This window comes from Seriola dumerili, unplaced genomic scaffold (assembly GCF_002260705.1).
Source record: "Seriola dumerili isolate Sdu_G_001 unplaced genomic scaffold, Sdu_1.0 BDQW01000219.1, whole genome shotgun sequence".
Classification (NCBI taxonomy): Eukaryota; Metazoa; Chordata; class Actinopteri; order Carangiformes; family Carangidae; genus Seriola; species Seriola dumerili.
In genome coordinates, this window is record NW_019174474.1 from 8348018 (window position 1) to 8370323 (window position 22306).

At 41.4% G+C, this 22306-nt stretch overlaps 3 protein-coding genes across 7 annotated transcripts; all 3 read left to right on the plus strand.

Moving 5' to 3' along the window:
* The first annotated feature begins 503 nt into the window (after positions 1-503).
* trabd (TraB domain containing) lies at positions 504-8200 on the plus strand. Of its 5 annotated transcripts, none has more exons than XM_022754247.1 (10): positions 504-579; positions 1147-1187; positions 1466-1520; positions 2231-2397; positions 2724-2864; positions 3251-3361; positions 3505-3644; positions 4756-4928; positions 5570-5666; positions 5791-8200. In XM_022754247.1, the coding sequence occupies exons 2-10, from the start codon at positions 1164-1166 to the stop codon at positions 5960-5962; spliced, it is 1080 nt and encodes a 359-aa protein (XP_022609968.1). In that variant the 5' UTR covers positions 504-579; positions 1147-1163; the 3' UTR covers positions 5963-8200. The 5 variants fall into 5 exon arrangements, with proteins under 5 accessions (XP_022609968.1, XP_022609967.1, XP_022609969.1 ...); XM_022754246.1 differs by having other exon boundaries at positions 516-568; XM_022754248.1 differs by lacking the exon at positions 504-579 and adding an exon at positions 588-837.
* Positions 8201-8419: 219 nt separating this feature from the next.
* Positions 8420-15476, plus strand: selenoo (selenoprotein O). Its single transcript, XM_022754250.1, has 9 exons — positions 8420-9103; positions 9380-9583; positions 9670-9847; positions 10499-10629; positions 10792-11069; positions 11233-11401; positions 13034-13219; positions 13443-13599; positions 13811-15476. Exons 1-9 carry the CDS (start codon positions 8550-8552, stop codon positions 14039-14041), a joined length of 2088 nt encoding a protein of 695 aa, XP_022609971.1. The 5' UTR covers positions 8420-8549; the 3' UTR covers positions 14042-15476.
* A 288-nt stretch (positions 15477-15764) lies between these two features.
* LOC111228380 (mitogen-activated protein kinase 12-like) lies at positions 15765-21191 on the plus strand. The gene is made up of 12 exons (XM_022754213.1): positions 15765-16162; positions 17020-17149; positions 17333-17391; positions 17506-17617; positions 17719-17748; positions 17996-18043; positions 18306-18420; positions 19201-19272; positions 19445-19524; positions 19738-19816; positions 19902-20075; positions 20194-21191. The coding sequence occupies exons 1-12, from the start codon at positions 16044-16046 to the stop codon at positions 20259-20261; spliced, it is 1086 nt and encodes a 361-aa protein (XP_022609934.1). The 5' UTR covers positions 15765-16043; the 3' UTR covers positions 20262-21191.
* The last annotated feature ends 1115 nt before the right edge of the window (positions 21192-22306 follow it).

Below are 22306 nucleotides of genomic sequence, written 5' to 3' on the forward strand. Positions count from 1 at the left end.
TTGTCAGGGGCCTACCTACAATATAGGTGGACCTATGCATATTATACTCATCTTATGGGGCATTTCAATAAACACATACTTCAAGACTTGTGGTGGGAAACAGCAGTTTCCCCACTCCAGCATCCAAATATCCTTCGTTTTGGTGATAATCAATGTCACTGTCATGATACCAGATGGCTCACAATCCCCTTGTTAGACTACTCAAGCACACAAATGCATCCAAAAGCACTTTAAGACTAGTAGCACGGGTGTGTAAGAGCATGTTATATGTTGTAACACAGCTCTGCTTATAACTAATTTTCTGTGTAGGTTTTCACATTGAGCCTGTTGGAGAGATAGATCTCCGACAGTCTTAATGCTAGTGAAAATGTGGAGGAGAGAGTTCAGACTTTGATTGTAATGTGTAAAATGTTATAATGAAAACAAATTAAAAACATTTTCTTTATAAAAACAATAAACGTGCGCGTCCCGACAATCAATGACTACATGTACCAGAATGCACCGCTGCTGTCAGCCGAGCACTGTACAGGCGAAGAGCAGCACACTGACAGACGGGCAGGCTTGCTCAGTAAGTTGAAGGTATTCGTTCGTAGACAACTATCCTGTATATAACCAAATACGTTGTATTTGAGAATGGCAGCATTTGTTGTGAAAATATCCAGTTTCAACGTTTATATTTGACTAAATTCTTACCAGACTTGCTAGCTTGCGTTAGCTTGAGTTAGCTGTTATCATCATCGGGTTGCTAGCCAGACCGATGAGCTCTTGGTGAACACTCAAGTGTTTAGCAGTCCCATACTTGGGAGTAACGCTAGCTAGCTTGTAGACCTGCCGCCGGTAAGTCACTTCTTCCTCAGCTGTGCTAGACTTGTGTAGCTAACCTTTTGTTCGTAGCGATCGCCTCGGCGGAGATAGCGTTACCTCTTTGATTTACTGTCATGAATCAGTGACAGCGACTGCTTTCCCCAGTAACGATATTGCGTTTTAACCGTTGGTTGCGTTTAGACAAGTCAGCACCCCGGTAAAGCAACGTCAGCAGTCACTAACGTTATACCGTAGCTAGCTGTCGGTGAGCGGCTCACTGTGTGTGACCACAGACTGCATGGTGTGAACGGATGTCTTCATTCTGCTCTCTGTCACACGCAGCTTTCAGTGCTTCAAACATGGACCAAGACAATAATTCAGAGGTTTGTAAAAGAAACACGTTCTTGTATTTATGTGTATGTGTGTGAGTGAGAGAGAGAGAGGATAACACACTGGGCAGCTTGTGTGTTTTAGAATGATGTAGTCTGTAATAGCATGTTATTCTCTTGTTAACTTGTTTATGTTATTTTGCAACCATTGCTCTGAGCAGTTACCTAATTATGTGCAATCTTTCTAAAACTGGCTAGTCTTTGACATAAATAAGCTCCCTAATCTTGCGCCTTCTGTCTAAGATATTGTTTGCTGTTTTGATGTGTCACAGGATGAGTCAGTGGGGCCATCAGAGGAGGAACTTCCATGCCTACCTCCAGGGCTCTGTAAGCCATTGTGTTTTTTCTTAATCCAGTGTGTATGCTGTACTTCATCAAATAGGTGGTGTAATACCTGTTTAAGAAGGAACCACAAACTTTTTTTTTTTAAGCAGCTGTCCTTGTATTGTAACTTCTTACGTAAACAGTAAATCTGCATAGTACAATAATACAAGTCTTACAAATTCTATGCTCTGTACAGTAATAGATTTGCCCCAAGCTTTTGTCACGTTATCTTTAAATATCATGTAGTGCTACTGACTGGAGCAGTGTTGGATCATCTCCAGGTAATCACTTGTCAAACCTTAAGAATGCAGTTTTACCTCATACAAATGCATGTGCTATCAGTTTTCTTGCTATCTTCACTATTAGCCACAGCCACAGTTTGCACTTTTCCAGACCCACAGACCATAAAAATGATATGTGTATTTTGTATGTTGTGATGATTTTCTGTAAAGTGTAGGATTGCCCCTAGACTTGTCTCAAGTTTACTATAAAAAGCCTTAACTTAACTCTTCTCCAGCATTAGCAGCGTTTCCGCTTGTGTGAAACTTATATCACTGGGATGTAAATTGCTAAAACTGTAGCTAATGCATTTAAGAAAATGGAAAGTAGAGGAAAATTTGTGAAAATTGTGACTACATCCTCCCTGTAATAGATTAGAACAATAGGAAGACAACAAACACTATAGTTTTTCTGTTTCTGTTGTTACTTTCCAGCCGATGGTGAGGCAATGGAGCTGCTTTGGCAGTTGCGATCTCAGCGTCGCCAGTCATCTCCTGAGCTCCCAGAGACTGTGACCCGCCTTACTGCCCCTGATGGCAGCCTCCTATACCTGGTGGGCACAGCACACTTCAGTGACAGCAGCAAAAAGGATGTGGCCACGGTGAGCCGATGAGGATTTACAAGAGGAGTCATACAGTGCAAAATGCCATTTACACCCTCTTAAAATGTGATATGCTGTGAGTTGTCAGTGGAAAAATAGAGTAATTCTGTGAATGTGGAGAAGTGCTATAGAGTAGCACCTTGAAGTGATGATGAGTCGCCTGTATATACTGTAATCAGGTTCGCATTCCTATTTTGCGAAGCATTATCTTGTTGTCTTTATTCCAAATTGATTGTTTTGTCTGAACGTCCTCCCTCACTGCTTATTTTCCATTTGACTCTGTCTTATTCTGTCTCTTATCTTACATACCAACTGCTCTCACACAGACGATCCGCGCTGTGCAGCCAGACGTGGTGGTGGTGGAGCTGTGCCAGTACAGGGTGTCTATGTTGAAGATGGACGAGAATACACTGCTGAAGGAAGCCAAAGACATCAACCTTGACAAGGTTCAGCATGCCATCAAACAGGTTAGGCTTTCAGGAAGATGGGGAATGGTGGTGGTTTGAAAAAAGAGCAAGATAGAGTAGATAAAATCCACAGCAGAGGGAAAAGAGAGAGAGAGGCAGAAAGGAAACAGTGAATCAAAAATGGTGACAGAGAGGTAATATATTCTGAATAAAGCAGAAATGCACTCATTGTTAATGGAGAAATTAATACCAGTGATGTATGTTGCACAAGCAGGGCTAAGCTAAGAGCTTTTATCCTTTTCTGTACTTGTGTGTTTTGTCTTCATTTTCAAAAACTATGTTAATGTAAGCACCTTAAACTACAGAACTTGTGCTGTTGTAACGATATTTAAATAATGACCGCTGTTTCGCTGTGGATGCTTATTTCTGCCCTCTGTGTTTGACAGAATGGGCTGATGTCTGGCCTGATGCAGATTCTCTTGCTCAAAGTTTCAGCTCACATCACAGAGCAACTGGGCATGGCTCCTGGGGGAGAGTTTAGGGAGGCCTTCAAGGAGGTAAATCATACATGAAAAAATTAAGAAAGTGTATTATTTTGTTTGTTTGTTTGTTTGTTTGTTTGTTTGTTTGTTTGTTTGTTTGTTTGTTTGTTTTTGTGTTGTTCTCTTTTTTTATTCCTGAAGTTTTTCCTTCCACACAGGCAGGACGGGTGCCGTTCTGTAAATTTCACCTTGGGGACAGGCCAATCCCTGTGACGTTCAAGAGAGCTATTGCTGCTCTCAGTCTGTGGCAGAAGGCCCGCCTAGCCTGGGGTCTTTGTTTTCTGTCAGACCCAATCAGGTATAAACTTATCTTAATAAGTTTTTTTCACCCAGTGTCATTATTAGATACTGTTGTTTAACAAAGAAAAGAAATGTACATAGTTCTGAAACTTAGATCATTTCAAAAATATTGAGAAATTTTGTGGAAAATTATTTGGAAATAGGGAGTATAGTCAGTGGGAATTAACCACCACACACTTTGGGACTGAATGACTTCAGAACCTGCTCTTTGCATATCTAATGTTCTCTCATTAGAGGTTTCCATTTTGTGGAAATGGAGAAGAACTTGATTTTAAAAAGGGAGTTTAAATGTAAATGCCAGATATCAGTTAATTTGGAAATTTGGGGAAATCATAGTTGGAGTAGAAAACAATTTGTTTTTTTGTGAGAAAAACAAAAGTGCAGCTACAGTATATGTGTGAGCATAATGTGTATCTGTGAGGTCTGTTTGGAACTAGGGAAAATGCGCCCACGGACATTTTCCAGAGTACATGCAATTCTGCCAATTTTTTAAACTGCCGGCGTCTGTGAGAGCTGACTGGAAGCTTTCTGCATGAAGTGATTTTGTGTCTGTCTTCCAACATCACTTAGATTGAGCTTTAGAAGTACTGCTACATTCTCTGATATATAAAATACTGTTGCATATGGGGATCTAACAGATTGAGGATGCCGTCCCATTTCAAAGTCCCGTACAAAATGTGAGAAATGCAATCTTTTGCTTAAATTTGCTTAAAGTACACAACTGTTGTATTTTTGCACCCCTTAGTATCCCATAATCCATTGCATTGGGGTCAATTGTTTGATTCATTGCTGCACATAAAGTGATGAATACGATTTACTTGTACCTCAGCAGATATATTATGCTCATTTTGCTACATTTCTTTTAGTGTATACATATTGTATAAAGTCCTTTACATAGTGGATGCTCAAAATATTTCAAAAACATAGATGAAAAATGTAAAAAAAAAAAAAAAAAAAAATTCAAATCTTGCAGATCTTATCAAGTCCTACACATTTCGACTGTTAGTTCCTCTTTCTTCACTGTGCAGTGTCATAACCAACAGAAAACAAAATGTTCTCCGTCATATGTGAGCTGACTGTGTTGGGTTGGGTTGTGTGTCATGTTTCAGTAAAGAGGACGTAGAGAAGTGCAAACAGAAGGACCTGCTGGAACAGACCATGTCAGAGATGATCGGCGAGTTTCCTGCTCTCCACCAGACCATCGTTGCTGAAAGAGACATCTACCTCACACACACGCTCCGCCAGGCTACACGCTGTGTAGAGGCTCCCCCTAATGCCCACAGTGCGTATTACACTGTTCAGTAAGCTAATGGTCACATCTTACTTATTTTTCATCTTTTACATAAAATCAAATAGATTTCAGTATGTAGGTTTTTAGCTCCCTAATTGTGTTCTTTTTTCCTTGTACATTACGTGTATGTTTTGATACATGTATATCTTATTGTGATAAGGTTATGTTACAGTACATTCCTCATTAGAAATATATATATATGTATATATCATCACATTTGTTGCTAAAGTGTTGCGTAATTAACAGATCGGTAAATGTGGTTTAAATTCTATAGAGGTTATTGGTGGAAATGCTGAGTCATATTAGATAAGGGTGACATTTTTTAACTATAGTTCACAAACAGTGGGAGATTTTTTTCCCTCTGTTGCTTCACTTTTTTTTATTAACTGAGAAACAAAATTTGTTTTCACTGTGAACTTGCAGCAATTCATGTTCATGGAATCATATTGTGGTTTGTACAGCAGTGCATTTGTTCTGTATAATTTCTATACAGTCAAACTGAGGGAAATTCGAGACTTGCTCAGTCTTGCAAAAGATAACCAGTGGTTTCATAGATGATGATATACATATAAAGAATATGGGACTGTAGCAGTGTAGATTGTGTATGTAAAACATTTTCTACTGTTTTGTAGAAGTGCCTGCTGTGGTGGTGGGAGTCGTAGGGATGGGTCATGTTCCTGGGATAGAAAGAAACTGGGAGAAGCAGCTTAACATTAATGAAATCATGAGGTATGTTTATCTTGTTGTTTTGACATTACGCATTGTTGATATCCAGTAACAGAAATTTACTGTAATTGTGTTTGACTTGACAGTTGCAACAGCTGCTCCATGTGTATATCTGTCTCGTCCTCAGTGTTGCACCTCCCTCACGTTTTGGCTGGGTGTTGCGCACAGTCATGAAAGGTGTCATGATGGGAATGCTGGGATATGCCTGCTACCGAGCTGGAGGGAGTCTAGGTAGAGCCCTACTGTCCTTACCTGCTGTCCAATCAGTACTGGAGACTCTGCGGCCACCCCCTGCTTGACCCCACTGGCCTTCTCTAAGCCATCAGTGACACGACCTTTGATTTATGGAAACAATGCATCTATCACCAGTGGCCTTAAAAACAGGAAGTGAGGCTGGATGAAATGGTTCACCAGCCCGGATGATGAACTAACAAGGACCTCGCGGGGGTTTAGATCATCCCACCTCGCATTGATGTCCCTGTAGACACAGCAGGGCTGTACTGCCAAAGAAACCATGACAGTACTCTTTGTTTTCTTTCATATTTTTTGTGCAAATCCTGCATTTTGTAAGGTTTACAAATGCCAATAATTCCTTTTGAATAGATCTAGTACATTTTCCCCACCATTCCTTTTAATAACTTACACACAGAGATTTTATTTGACAGGTAACATCAGCAGCTATTCTCTGTCACCTGCCCTGATGTGACTGAGCCACTTTGTGAGAGGCACATTTTTCTAAAGCTGTCTCTTTATTCCTTCCGTCTTTCATGTGCCAGCCAGCTTTTTTTTGGTAATTGGCACATTTCAAGTCCAGCACTTTAGAAGAGACTGGTGGACTCTTGTACTGTGCATGCAGTCTATGGAAGGGACAAGAAAGTAAAATAACAAGTCAGTTAGAACTGCAATACAGAAATTGGAGAAATATAATTTAGGAAGTCTATAAAAACCTTGTGTTTTTAGAAGTGGTGCATAGAGTGACTCGATGTAAATGTCAAAAAATTTCTGAATTGCAAAGGTTGACCATCATTTTATTAATTGTTAAAACATCTACTGCTTAAAATGCATATTCTTCAAAACTCATATACAGGATTAACATAAGACAAAATTTACTTATTCCATATGTGCATGGTACATCAATGGACAAGTGCCTCATATTGCAGTTGTAAGGGCTAATGGTTAACTAAATGGAATGGCAAAAATGTGTGTTATATGCATCTTAGAGATACTACAACCAAATGGTCAATGCAACTTTGTAAGAATCTGTCCTTTTATTAATATGAGATACCATAGACACATTTTTATAAAGGATGTTGCCCTAAATATAGACACTTGTCTACATTTGTGTTGTGTTAGTTTTCAGTTGAAATGCCACAATGGTCCCTACATTTTAAAGTCACTCATATATTCAACAGAGACCTGACACAGGACAAACTTAAATGTGCCTCAGGATGAGAAACGTATCAGTTATGTGATTTGTATATTTGATTGTACCTCCAATATGAGGCACCTTCATCTTTAGGCTTTAACTGGCTCCATCTCTGAGTAAAGGTTTCATACTTGACACATAATTATGCATCATACACAGAAAGCTATCACTAAAAACCTTCAAATGAGAACATCTGACAGTCAGCACACCAGCTGTTTGTACTTTTATGATATATGCATTATCACTTCCCAGTCTGATTGCTAAATGGCAACAGAGATTGATCAAACAGAGGAAATTGGTTCTCATGATTTCTCATGAGGGGAAATTAGTTATCGGCTTGTTTTGACCACCAGGAAGGAAACTGACTATTAAGGTTGGTCAGAGTTGGGAGGTAAAGCCTTACATTGCTGTCACTGCTGCCTTTGACCCTGAGATCGCCTCTTTTGCTGAGGCTTGTTATTACCAACAATGACCTGGATCCACAGTACAGAGCTTCTTATTGCACGTGTAAAAAGCAGCGAGATGACAACCCTGGAACTTACGTGGGAGATGTCCCACTAAGTTCAACAGGCTAAAAAAAATAATTATGTAGTTGCGAGGCGATAAACCAACATTGATTTCCAGGTTCTCCCAATCTTAATTTTAAGTCATTTTTTTGTACAGTACTTTATTTAGATGCATTCATAAGATTATTGAAATGATCCACCGAGTAAATATGGGACTTGAGTGATTGAAGCAGTGCCATTTCATCTTGGCAAACTATCCACACATTAAACTAACTCAGATAATCCGTCTTCCAACTCATAAATTCATTTTCTTAATATATAAGAATAGTGAAAACGCGGAGTACAGATGTAGTCAAGCCTCTCAGTCCCTCAGCAGTATAATGCAGTCAAATTCAAAGGTGTCTGTCTCCCTCCTACAGTTGAATTTGCTCTACATTTGAGAATTGCCAAGAAAACTTTGTGAATGTCTGTAATTTCTTGTAAGAATTTTTTCCCCATACCCTTGTGTTGTATTGTCACTGTTACAAACCAAATTGTCATGAATTATAAAAGCATTTTAATTAAAGATAAACTATATTTGCCTCAAAGATGTTATTTTATTTCTGCTGCATGTAAACTGCAAAGATTTTTAATGCACACACTTAGAAAGTGATAAGCTTTATATTGGCCAGACGTATGATTTTATCAGAATATGTAGTAGTAATTATTATCCTATTCTGTTATTATATTTGAATTATCTAAATCTTATTTTGTTAATGTGGTTACTATGTCAATTTGGTTTCGACCTATGTAGTTCCGTCATTGCTATTTGTATCTGGTCGGACAAATATTAATGTGACGCCGTCTGTCTCGCAAACATCCGCTCTGTTTAGGATTATGAAAGCATGATTAGCGAGAACTTTATAACTGCGCCACCGCGCCACTGAATAAAAGCAGACCGATGGCCCTGGTTGAATGGCTTATTTAGGACCTCGATTGGGACCATCACGCATCTTTGTCCCCGGTGTTTCCGTGTTCAGACTCTTCAGCTCGGTCGTGATGGACGACATGGGTCTGGCAATGAGTCGTTCCCCGCTGGAGCGGCTCGACTTTGACAACGTCGCCCTCAAGAAACTACCCCTGGACACGTCCGAGGAGCCGGGGGTGCGGCAGGTGAAAGGAGCGTGTTTCTCCCGGGTGAAGCCGCAGCCGCTGACCAAGCCTCGGTTCGTGGCTGTGTCGCATGAAGCCCTGGCGCTGCTGGGTCTCAGCGAGGAGGAGGTCACGAACGATCCGCTCGGACCAGAGTATCTCAGCGGCTCCAAAGTGATGCGTGGATCTGAGCCCGCCGCACACTGCTACTGCGGCCACCAGTTCGGCCAGTTCGCCGGGCAGCTGGGCGACGGGGCGGCCTGCTACCTGGGGGAGGTGAAGGTGCCACCCGACCAGGATCCCGAGCTGCTGCGGGAAAACCCAAGTGGCCGGTGGGAGATTCAGGTGAAGGGAGCAGGACTGACTCCTTATTCCAGGTACTAGGGGGTGTTTTTGTGTCAGTTTGTGTTGTGTCAGCAATGTTTTGTTGCAGTTACTGGGGTTAGAAGATACAGGTGGGACTCACCAGATCTTAAACTCTTTTTATGAAGTGAGAGGTATACACATGGAAAAAATACTTTGATTCCTTTTTTGACAACCATACATTTCACCTAAAGGAGCAGACAGATTTTAGGGTGATATGTTATGACATGTTAGCTCTACCTGGATAATTAAGAAAATGCACCTTTACTGTGACCTTTTCCCCTCTATAGACAAGCTGATGGCCGTAAGGTCCTGCGCTCCAGCATAAGAGAGTTCCTGTGCAGCGAAGCAATGTTCTTCCTGGGTGTGCCCACCACCAGAGCAGGCTCCGTAGTGACCTCTGACAGCAGGGTCATACGGGATGTATACTACAGCGGACAACCTCGCCATGAGAGATGCTCTGTGGTCCTCCGCATCGCCCCCACCTTCCTCAGGTGAGTGCACATTGTCCCCATTTCATCTATCACGGATGCCTGAGCTTGCCTAAGATGTTTGTCTTCACTGTGCTCATTGTGTGCAGGTTTGGATCCTTTGAAATCTTCAAGCAGGCGGACGAGTTCACAGGCCGTCAGGGTCCCAGCTACGGACGTGATGAGATCCGAAGTCAGATGATGGATTATGTCATTGAGATGTTTTACCCTGAGATCCAGCAGAATTACCCAGACCGAGTGGAGAGGAACGTGGCTTTCTTCCGAGAGGTCAGAGCGCCCGAGTGAAACTCTCTCCCACCTCTCAACATACAAATCTTGAGCAGAACTTGAGCAACAACTGTTAAGACTATGAACTGCAAGGTTTACTCAAATCAGCATGTTGCTGACTCAAGGCACTGACATTATAGATTGAAGCCAAGAACATTTGGATCCTCTTATCCTGTTAAGCTGCTGTAAATGGTTCAGTGACTGCATGTGCTGAGTCACTGTGCCCTCTGCTTTATGTGAGATTAAGATATTAAGAGATCTGGAGACAGACTTTTGACATTTTCCTCATCTGCTTAGACAGAAATCATATCATCCATTCTCCCCAGGGGTTGTTTTCCATACAGGGCATTCAGAAAGGATTCAGACCGCTTCACTTCTTTTACATTTTCTCATGTTGAAGCCTTATGCTAAAATCAATGTGTCAGTGTGATATTTCAGTTTTTCCTTTTTAACAAATGTGCAAAAATAAATAAAAATCTGTTTTAGCTTTGTTTGATGTATTTAGATTGATGAGAGAAAAAAAGGAATATAAATGATTTTAGCTGCAACATATCAAAATGTGACAAAAGTGAACGGGTCTGAATACTTCCTGAAAGCACTGCATACTAGAACATACTGTAACGCGAGACCATGTCTTGTCCCTGTTTACAGGTGATGCGTCGTACAGCTCAACTCGTGGCACAGTGGCAGTGTGTAGGTTTCTGCCATGGAGTCCTGAACACAGACAACATGAGCATCCTGGGACTCACGCTGGACTACGGTCCATATGGCTTCATGGACAGGTCAGACATTTATGGAGTATTTATGACCAATTGATCTGATTGATCCAATAGACATTATGATTGTATGGTAATTTTCTATATATGATGTAATATGCATGTTTTGGGAATGAGGTGTCCATCACACATGAGATTATAGAAATCGACTTTCCTTATCTCTCACAGGTTTGATCCAGATTTCATTTGCAACGCCTCCGATAACTCCGGCCGTTACTCCTACCAGGCGCAGCCGGCTATTTGCAGGTGGAACCTGGTGAAGCTAGCAGAGGCTCTTGCTCCAGAGCTGCCACCAGACCGGGCTGAGGCTGTTATGGATGAGTACCTGGATCTGTATAACGGTTTCTACATAGAGAACATGAGGAAAAAACTGGGTTTATTGAAGAAGGAGGAGCCTGAAGATGAAATTCTGATCACTGAGCTGCTGCAGGCCATGCACAACACAGGTGGGACAGGAGTTAGAGAGCATTATAATGCCTAGCAGCAGAGACTGATGAGAGAGCATTTAATCTAGTTTGGGTATACAATTTGTTCATACAGTACTGCAGATAAATTTAAGTAGTCACCTATTGCACCAGTATTGTAACGTTTTCTGTCCCCGTCCTGCAGGTGCTGACTTCACAAACACCTTCCGCAGCTTGAGTCAGATTTCCTGTCCCACTGAGGGAGAAGGTGAAGGAGAAGAGGAGCTTGCGAAGAAAGCCACAGCCCTCCTGCTGGAACAGTGTGCCTCTTTAGAGGAGCTCAAAGCCGCCAACAAACCTACTATGGATCCACGGTGAGTGAGCCAAAGACGCTATATACAGTACAGACCACACCATTTGACTAAATTACTTCTATATTAAAGTTGTAGAGGGACAAGAGAAGATACATCAGTGAGATTATTTTAGTGACCCTCTGACCTTTAGTCTACCTCCACCACAAGATCATAATTGAACTTTGAACACTTTAGCTCATGACAGAATGCAGCATCTTGAAAACTAAATACCAAATATGTATTGATTGCTTTTGATATTCTTGGCCTCCAAAAGATGAATCCTAATGATCTCAGAGACAAGCCTGACTTTTTTTTCCTGTAGCAGCACCAGTTGGTCAAAATGTCCACTTAAACAGAAGGAGCGCGAGTTGATTGATAATGTTATAATGGAGCACCAGAGCATCAATGTGCTCTATTCATGTGCTGAGGAGTCTTTTACTGCCACCTTTTGGACAAACTTGGCTTTTTTTTTTTTTTTTTTTTTTTTTGCCCACTTCATGAAAAGATACTAATGTTATAATGTTCAGACTGTCCAGATTTGTCTTGTTTGGTGTTATGCACATTGCAGCTTCTGAGAGCTTCTAATGGGGCTTTATGTATTAGTCTTGTTTGAGACTGAGATGGGGAGAGGAATATTGTATTGGAAATGGGTGAAATGAAAAAAAAAAAATAGTTTGAAGTCTCTTAAAAACTGCTTTAATTGTTGTTTTTTGGGAACAAGTTGTAAAAACCACATAGCCAACTCTGACATATTACCACACACAGTTGGTTAAACAATGGCCTAATTATACATTCAGCTGACGTGGAGTCATGTTTGTGTCCAGCACTGTCCATCAGACAGGGTCAAAACAGTAAAGCTGCAGTTAGAAAAACCCGAAACAATGAGTTTAAAGAAGGGGAAAAAGCTCCATTGAGCAGAGGGGAGCTGCAGTGTTGGATTATAATACTCTTTGGGTTTGTCACAATCAGTCCATTGTTAACATAAAAATATGAATATAAAAAATAGTGCAAGTTCAAGGCCTTTCACTTCACTGAAATACTAGTAATGACCCACAGTGATATCTTTCGGTTCCATTTTCAAAATGAGATTTGAAAGTATTTGATTTCATAAAATGCAACTGAAAGTCAGCCCTAGCAGACCTGTTCTATTTTTTGAAAGTACCTGTGACCTGACTGTCCCGAGTAGAAAGTTACCTTATCATAGATGCTGCCGAGGCGAGGATTTTTCAGTTGAAACAATGCTCGAGAAAATCCAACATTTCATAATCCGTCAATGTGGTCCAGTGTTGTGTAGTGTTTAATACCGTGTGGAAAACTTTATAATTTTGTCTGGTCCTGTTTGTTTGGAAGCCATAGTGGGAAAATCTGATTGTGGACCAAACCAGATGTAGACATGGATTATGGAGGAATCGGAATAACGCATTGAAATGCTTTATCTGATTTCATGCCTATCCTAATCTGCGCATGTAAACATAGTCTGATTAAGTGAATGTGCCATGAATATAATCATGTTTTTCTTTACCTCACTTCCCTCATGAAGTATCTAACAAAGATAAAAATCTGGACTGTCTGCACTGGCAGCTCCGCTCCTCTGTTTTCTCCAACATGCCAATAACAATTGTAACTGTTATGATTTCTGTCTGCTGTTGACAGTGAGCTGGCGATGCTGCTCTCTATGGCTCAGAGCAACCCAGCGCTGTTCCAGATGATCTCAGACAGGATGACAATAGCGAGGCAGTTAGACAAACTCAGCAGACTGAAAGACCTGATGGAGACCAGCCAGGAAGAGCTGAAAACCAAACAGGCGGAGGAGTGGACCAGCTGGATCACACGCTATAGGTGAGACAGAGGGAGACAGAAATGATGATGTAAATCAAGAGCAGAGGGTGAGAAGCTACATGAACAGGATGAAGTTTTTTTTTTAAAATTTTTTGGATGGTGATGGGTGGAAGTGTGACTGATAAAGAGGGCGTACAGACAGAAAGAGCAGGAAATGAGTTGTTGAGTCTGACATTGTTCCATTGCTATAACGCTCCAAGTGTTTTTGTTATCATTGCTGCAGGAAGCGTCTGGCTCGCGAGCTGGAGGGCCAGAGTGATGTGCAGGCTGTGCAGGAGGAGAGGGTGAGGGTGATGGACAGCACCAACCCTCGTGTCATTCTCAGGAACTACATTGCCCAGAATGCAATAGAAGCTGCTGAGAACGGAGACTTCTCTGAGGTCAGGCTCGGATTCACTGTGACACTCTTAGACTGTAGTTCAACCACGTGAGGAAAAACCATTAAAACTGAGCCTGAAAAAGTGTTCCTGCAGCATTAAGAGTGATTTCAAAAGTTGACATTAGGATGCACTTCGGTTACACACAATTCCCTTTTGCTCTCTTCAGCTTTAGCGTTTCAATCTCTGCTCTCACTTCTTCTCTGCACTGCAGGTCCAGCGGGTCCTCAAGGTTCTGGAGAAGCCTTTTTCTTCCCAGCCAGGTCTGGAGCTTCCTGCGTGGGTTGGCAGAGGCGGTGCCACTGAACAGGGAGAGAGGGATGAAGGAGAGGAGCAACAGCAAGAGGCTGCATCTACATCCACAGACACAGCCAGGAGTCCTGTTCCCTATGACAGCAAGCCCCCAGCTTGGGCCCATGAAATCTGTGTTACATGATCTTCGTAGTAACTTCCCTGATTGTTAGCCTGCCTGCCTAAAATGACAAGAGAGTTTCTTTAATCCATATTTTTTACCTTTATATACCCCCCCCCCTCCCTCAGTCACTGTGTAACTCTCTGTTACTTTAGCAGGCAGCATCAAGGAAGTTAGTGTGAGGCACGACACACTACAGGCTACCTAGCTGATACAAAGCAGACAGGGAATGAGTTGAGTTTGGTGGTACAAATATATATAAATTACAAACATGATGTTGCCATGTCTGGTGAAAAGCTTTTGACCATGTGTGAAACGTTTTTTCTGATGACATTGACATTTCTGCTTAAAACAGAATTTTGTAATGGGCTTCAACGTCTAAATTTGAGGAATTTGCTCGACAAGGGGTTGGCGGGGTCACCCTTAAATCCATGCCTGGCATTTTTGAATGCAAGATGCATTTAGTGAAAGAAAAATAGATGGGATTTTTTTTAGACAAAAGTGCACACAAATGCAGTTTATGAAATACATTTAGGGGCATTTTTATTATTTCTTGTGACCTTTCGTCTTTGCAAAAAAAATACCCTCAACTTGTTCCCTGTCTGTTTTGTGTTTCGTTAGATATTGATGACGGCTCAGACAACACGTCCGGCAGTGACCTGTCTGACTCTGATAAACTGTGTGGTGTCGCCTCAAAATATACCAAATAGTATGATTTGTGTGTGTGTGAGTGAGTGAGTGAGTGAAAGAGATGATCTTTTAGGCACGTTTGTTGGTGAAAGGGAATGATTGCACATGATCCAATGAGCCGCAGAAGATAAGACACGCACAATATATTCTCCTATAATAGAAAGCACTGTGTTTTGCCACTGTCATAGCAGCACTTGATACGCACAGAACCACAAACCATGTTTTATCTTAATATGTTCCATAGGCATGCAAACTACTGTTGGTCTAGATTTGAGTGAAGGAAAAAAAAAATGGGATCTGCATATTTGAGTATTTTAGTTTGGCTGTGACCATGCACACATGTTTAGGAAGTTTAATATAACTGGTATAAATGTGATTCATACCCTTCCTTGAATTTGTTTGAGCTATGGTGCGGCATCATAGCACTGACTATAACTTCCTCCATTTGAACCAGGATCACTCTGTTGTCTAGGCAACTGGATTCAGATTTTTTGTCAAAATAAAGCCATTAGGCTCTAACAAATAATATAAATGGACAGAAAGATTTTTTTTTCATTGTTTTACATTTGCTTAATAAATATGAAATATAAGTTTGAGCTCTTCCTCAGTTAGCCTTAACCTATCCTAATAAACTGAGCAGTGACTACACATTACGTACCTTTTTTGTACCTAATACACACCTACCATTTTTATTTTAGGAGCTGAACGCCTCCACATTTCTGTGTGTCATAATATATTTGATTGATGGCGCCATTCTGTTAGTTGATTGATATAAGTGAATGTTTAAACCTTCTCTATTTGTATAAATGTCACACAATCTAAACCTTCCAGTTTGTTTATGAAACGACCGTTTCCTCGTTCTGTTTCCTGGACACATATAACAGTGTAATATTTCCCTAACCACATAGTTGTGCTTGTGATCACCTCTGGGCGTCAGCAACGCTCATGTCCCAGCAAGCTCTACCCTAAGTACAGGGCGCAGCTCCGAGGAGCAAAACCTACAGTAGGTGTAACCCAGCCAGAGCTTTCAGAAGCCTTTTAAGTCGCTATCCAAATTGTGCGCACTTGCCAACACATTTCACAGGCATGCTGTCAGTCCGTACTCTCCTGTTACTCGCATTCCAGTCCCTCTTTCACCTTTAATTGTAGGCCCTCAGCAGGAGTGGCTTTTGGTGACCTCAGGCTGCGCCCTAAGCGGCAGACACGCAGAGCTGCGCAATGATCGAGGGTGAGCGCATAGGTGGGATCTGGGACAATGGGTGCGTAGCGTCCGCAGACCAAACAAAAAAAACGGCCAAAGAACAATCTCTCCTAAACTTCTTATTTTACGTTTTAAGAAAATAAAATGTCTAAGCGAGTCAGACCCGGTTACTACCGCCAAGAAGTCAACAAGACCTCCTGGGAAGTGCCGGAGCGGTACCGGGATCTGAAGCAGGTGGGGACCGGGGCGTACGGGACGGTATGGTAAGTGAAAACCGCCCCACACACACACACACACACACTGGGAGACGATATAACACAGATCGCACTACTGGTTTATGTGGAGCGGGGTAACAAAAGAGAGCGACGGAACAGATGGTGACTTACAGGCAGCTGCACTGTGCCTCAGGCAAACAAAAGGACAAGTATCTGCGCTCCGCTGAACACATGCTGCCCCACTTCCTGATATGATGGAGACACTTGCGCCGATAACGCCACCTCGGCGCAGCCATCCTCACATCTCTAGTCGTCTTTAAAGATTGTGAAATCATAAATAGCGCGCGGGTGGTGGTGGGTTAAAGCAGCTGCGCACGTCCAAGTTTACAGATATCCGACACAACGAGCTGCTTTTTGGGCACCTTGCGCGTCTCGCAGCATGCGGCCCTTTGTTGTCAATGATTGACTGTGGGCGGTTGCTAAACTGCCCCGACTCACCGTATGCGACTTAACAACACATGAGCAACTCCGAAATATTGTGGTCGGACACAGGCTGGACATGGAGGAGCCGCCTGCTACAGCCAGAGATCACAGCTGGATGCAGCAGATGAGGGGAAGGGACAGGCCAGGGGGCTTTGTGTACTTGTGTGTGTGTGTGTGTGTGTGCGTGTGTGTGTGCGCGTGTGTGGTCACAGGTTTTGAGCACATACTGAAATTCCTGATCACAAAATAAGAAAGTACATCTTCAGTTATACGCTCAGTGAAAATCAGATGACGATTTTTATTTAGGTCAAAAGGAAGTTCCTGGACTAGATCATTATTTCCTCATACTGGTCACGTTTCAGATCAACTCATTAGGCCTACATATTTCTGTCTCACACACTCTGATGTGTTTTTGCCCTCAGCTCAGCAGTGGACTCCAGAACAGGAGGCAAAGTGGCAATCAAGAAGCTGTACCGACCTTTCCAGTCTGAGCTCTTTGCAAAACGGGCCTACAGGGAGCTGAGGCTTCTCAAACACATGAAGCATGAGAATGTAAGACACAGCCTAATCGCTGCATGATCATTTTTTATTAGTTCTGACTAGATGGAATCAAGATATCTGAGTATTCATGCATATAGAATAATGAAATGAGAGGACATCTGTGTTAAAAGTGACCTATGGGACAAAAGATTATGTCCACCCTGGGTGATATATTTATATTTCTGCCTGATGCAGGTGATTGGCCTGTTAGATGTGTTTACTGCTGACCTCTCCCTGGACCGATTCCACGATTTGTAAGTGCAATTTATGCCCCTGCCAATACTGTGGGACTGAATTAACCTAGCTTGAAAGTAGCAGCCGGTTGTAAAGTGTTCACAGCTGTGATGTTTATCTTGTTCTTCTTAAAGTTATCTGGTGATGCCATTCATGGGGACAGATCTGGGGAAGCTGATGAAGCTGCAGAGACTGTCAGAAGAAAAAATTCAGTATTTGGTTTATCAGATGCTCAAAGGGCTTAAGGTGGAGAACTCGGCTTTCATGATATAGTGTGGACAATTTATTCCTTGAATTTAATTGTTCTGTTGATTAAATTCCTGTTCTTCTGCATTCTTTTATTACAGTACATTCATTCAGCTGGTATAATTCACAGGGTAAGTTGTCTTTTTTATATATATATATATATACACACACACACACACAGTAGGCTACATTTCCACCAAGTATGTGTGAGCTAAGGATTCATACATTCTTATCTTATGAGAAAAGGGAGTTGGTGTGCAAACGTATACCCTCCCCATTTTATTGGACTGTTATGACTGAGGCTTAGTTTTTCTTTCGCATGTTTGCTACAGACTCAATGTCACAGTCATGTTGAGTCTTTTCATATCAACTTTGCAGGACCTCAAACCAGGAAATCTGGCCATCAACCAAGACTGTGAGCTCAAGGTACAGCACACCCTGATAGCCCAAACAAACACAACCCACAGCCTGCTTTAACTGTTAAATACTTAATTTATGGTGTTCCAATCAAAAATGGGCAATTTGTGATTGTACAATCATCAATGCACTGCACAGAATTTCATTGCCACTTCGACATATTTCGGCAAGTCCTTAAAGTCTTACTACCAGATTTGTTGCCTCACTATATGACCTTGATGTAAGTGTTGCTGTGTCTGACTCTACCATGTTTCTGTTCATGTTCTGTCAGATTTTGGACTTCGGTTTGGCGCGGCAGGCAGACAGTGAGATGACGGGGTACGTGGTGACTCGCTGGTACAGAGCCCCAGAGGTCATCCTGAGCTGGATGCACTACACTCAGACTGGTAATGTAGAACTAATTACAGTCATGTTCACTGCTGAATGCCCCTGTTATTTTATGATGGAGCGTGGATTTGATATTATTATCATAGTCGAATGCTCTTAACTCAAGGCCTCTCCTTCAGTTATGGTTTACTGCATTTCTCAGAATGAACCTCAAGAGAACAGGCTGGGACCTGTTGTTTTCTTACTTTTTCCAAAAATGTCTTGCACTTGTGGTTGTAGTGCACTCTGGTCTATTGAGGCCACAGTCAGTAGAGAAATTAGTATTTATTCTTCTTCTGTGACAGATTTAATAAGAAATATCTAATATACTGTATATATATTATACAGGGCTTTTAAAGACACTCACACACACTATATAAAATAACACAAAAATGGAGCAGCAGGAAAAGACACAGTATTAAAAGTAGGTGAGCCAGGGAGGTAGAGAGGGTGGGAGAGTATTTTATTTTGATGGGGAGAGAGTTCCAGAGATAAAGATGGCTCTGTCACCCCAGTTTCATTGTTTGAATCAGCTGAGCGGAGGTTTCATGCTGAGCTGGGTTTGGAGTCAAAGTGGAAGGTGTTAGAAACACCTGAGTTCAATGGAGTCAGACAGTAATGATAAGTGTTATCCACTAGGCGGTGCTCTCTCAACACGGTACAACAGACACTCTGGGAGTTCTTGCATTTTATGCTGTTGATCACTGACCTACGATGTGATGTTGTTGTAAACTCTTCAGAATATCTGGAAATCTGAAATGTGTGGTGTTTATCAACTGCGATTTCTGTCTCTTCCACAGTGGATATTTGGTCTGTGGGCTGCATCATGGCGGAAATGCTGCAAGGAAAACCTCTTTTTAAAGGCAGTGACCGTATCCTTTTTTATCTTCCTGACCTTTTCCATTGACATTTTCAGGATGTTCAAAGAGACAAAAGATGGAGAAATTCTTTGCAGAAATACTGCACAATTCTCCCATGAATCTATATGAAAGAATTATCCTGCGAAATGTGAATCATCTTTGAACCTTGACCCCTGTTCGTCAGACCTAGATCAGCTGACTGAGATCATGAAAATCACAGGAACACCAACTCAGGAATTTATATCAAAACTGGAATCTGAAGATGTGAGTGCAGAACATGCAATTCATACAACTCCCTGGTTTTATTGTACATCCCACTTGTGCCCCCAAATCCTCCAAAGTTTATGAACTGGAGGCACAATTTGGCACTGTCATAAAATCATTATGCGTATCTTTAAATTCATATACACACCCCTCAGATACTAATGTCAAGACAATGATTTATTCTAGATTAAATGTATTGATTTTTTCTCACAGGCCAAAAGCTACATCAGAAGTCTTCCAAAAGTTGAAAAGAAAGACCTTCAAAAGGTGATTTTCACAACTAATCCACAAGGTAGGACACGGTCGGCCTTTGAATTCTATCTATTTTCAGTTCCTGTTGACACTCTTTCCTCACTCTGTTTTTCCTCCTTCCTCAGCCGTGTCTGTGCTGGAGCGCATGTTATTGCTGGATCCGCAGAGCAGGGTAACCGCTGCAGAGGCTCTCACGCTGCCTTACTTCACCGAGTTCAGAGAACCAGAGGAGGAGACGGAAGCACAGCTGTACGACCACTCCTTAGACAACACAGACCTGCCGCTGGACCAGTGGAAACGTAAGGATGAATGGGGAGGAGCTGTTGGACTGGTTATAGTGCGATGTAACCAAAAAGACCAGTAACTGACTGGGGATATATACTGATCGCTGTCCTGCTGTGCTTCTTTCTTCTTTAGGTCACACCTTCACAGAAATCTTGACCTTCAAACCAGTTGTGCCAGAATCCAAGGAAACCTCACTGTAAAACACGAAGAGACGGCTGTGCAGCCTGGGGCCAGAACAAACTAACATGTCTTTTTATCTTGTGCTCAAGTGACTCTTTGATCACAAGACTTATTGAATGCCCACGGACTATATTCTCTTTTAAGTGCAAGCTGCTGTGTTTTTGATGATTTCCCAGTTGTGGATTTTTCGTCGTCGTAAATTTCAGCATGTTTTTGGTCCAGTAGCTTGTTTCCTGAGTCTAGCATTAGATCCTTTCAGCACTTCTTTCAATGCTGAGGTTGCTATGCCAGCTCACGTATACATAACTGATATAAGGTCAGGTAATAATATTTTTTAAATATTTAACTGGGCAATCAAGGCATTACGAGTTGATTTTAATCAGAATGGTACATATATGTTTTAGGAGCATTTAATAAAACACATTACTCCCTACAAGTTGGTATTAATTACAAATGAAGAAATTACAATAGACACATTTGACTTATGAGAAAACAGAATTTCTTGAAGAATCCTGGTGAAATTTATTGTTTGATTTCCAAGAGTCATTTGTATTTGTGGTAAAAATATGATTTTAAGGTAATAGATCTAGGCAATACGTAGTTTATTTTGTGAGGTAATCTCCCTGTCAGTGACCACATGTCCTTAAAAGACGTTTGTTTAGAATTGTTTGGGATGTCCTCGTGTGTTTGTGTGTGTGTGTGTGTGTGTGTGTGTAGACTACATGTCTGTTGTGACCTTGTCATTCCTCCCAGTGGCCTTAATGTTAACGACATAATACTGTTGAACCGTATGAAAACCATTCCCGGAAGGGTAAGCACAAACATTCACATATTCATTTCAAACCAAAAATACATACATACATAAATCTGATTATATTGTTTTTTTGAAACAGAAAGTTGCACAAAACACATTCTCATCGTTGATTTGTGAATTCATATTTCTAGCACCACTCCTGTATTTTTATTATTAAAGATTCTCTTTGAAAATGACGCACATGTTTGGTTTTTTTTCTGTAGTCTTCTCACAAACAAAACCTGATGGATTTTGGCTCAAAGAATATGGAGTCAAAGCTGCACATGTTTAAATGCTGAGGTATGATACACAATACAAAGAAAGTAGGAATCAAAAGAGTAAAATGGGACAAAACGAGGAGATTTTGAGGGTGGGGGTGGTAGAGGTTGAAAAATAATCATTTATTTTATAACAACTATCGTATATACAATTATCCACAGTTTTATAAGAATACTGCTGTGAAATCAATAGTTATCTAAGTCTTAACTCCGTACCCTTGACAAGGTAGACCAGCAGTTTCGTAGTGCATTTGAGTAAAAGTGGAGGATTTACAGGCGATGGCTTCAAAAAAGAAATGTTCCAACTGTAGCAACAGAGGCCAAGACATCCTGATTTGAATGATGGAGGCGTTAGTTTCTCAGGTTGTCTGTCCATCCATCCGTCCTATTCTCGTGAACATGATAGCTGAGTAACGCTGTGAGGGAATTTCTACAAATTTGACAGAAACATTTACTTGGATTTGAGGATGAACAAATTACATTTTGGTGGTCAAAGGTCAAGGTCACAGTGACCTCACAAAACACGGCTTTGGCTTTGTGAGTGCGATATCTCAGTAAAGCACTGAGGGATTTTCTCTAAATTTGGGGTAAACGTTCACCTGGACTCAAGGACTAACTTTAAATTTTGGTGTTCAAAGGTCAAAGCCTACATTTCCCATAATCTTTCAGCTAGATTCTTCCTACCATGTCAGTATCTTTTAAAGTCCACACTGACATAGCATCATCAGAGTTATCTCCTCAGACTTGACAAAGCTCCCTCAGAACCACTGAAGACATGATTATTCTGGCTATTATAAGTGGCTTTTAAGTGTAAAATTGGTGACATTCCCCTTTAAATGATACTATTGCATATTCTATATGAATACCCAAACTGTTGTCCAGCCATCAAAGCAGAAGGAGGGCATTTCACTTTTGTGTTGGACATGCAAATTAACACTAGGTGGCAGCATGTAAACAAACCACGGCCGTATCTATTGGAGTAGTAATGTTGGTT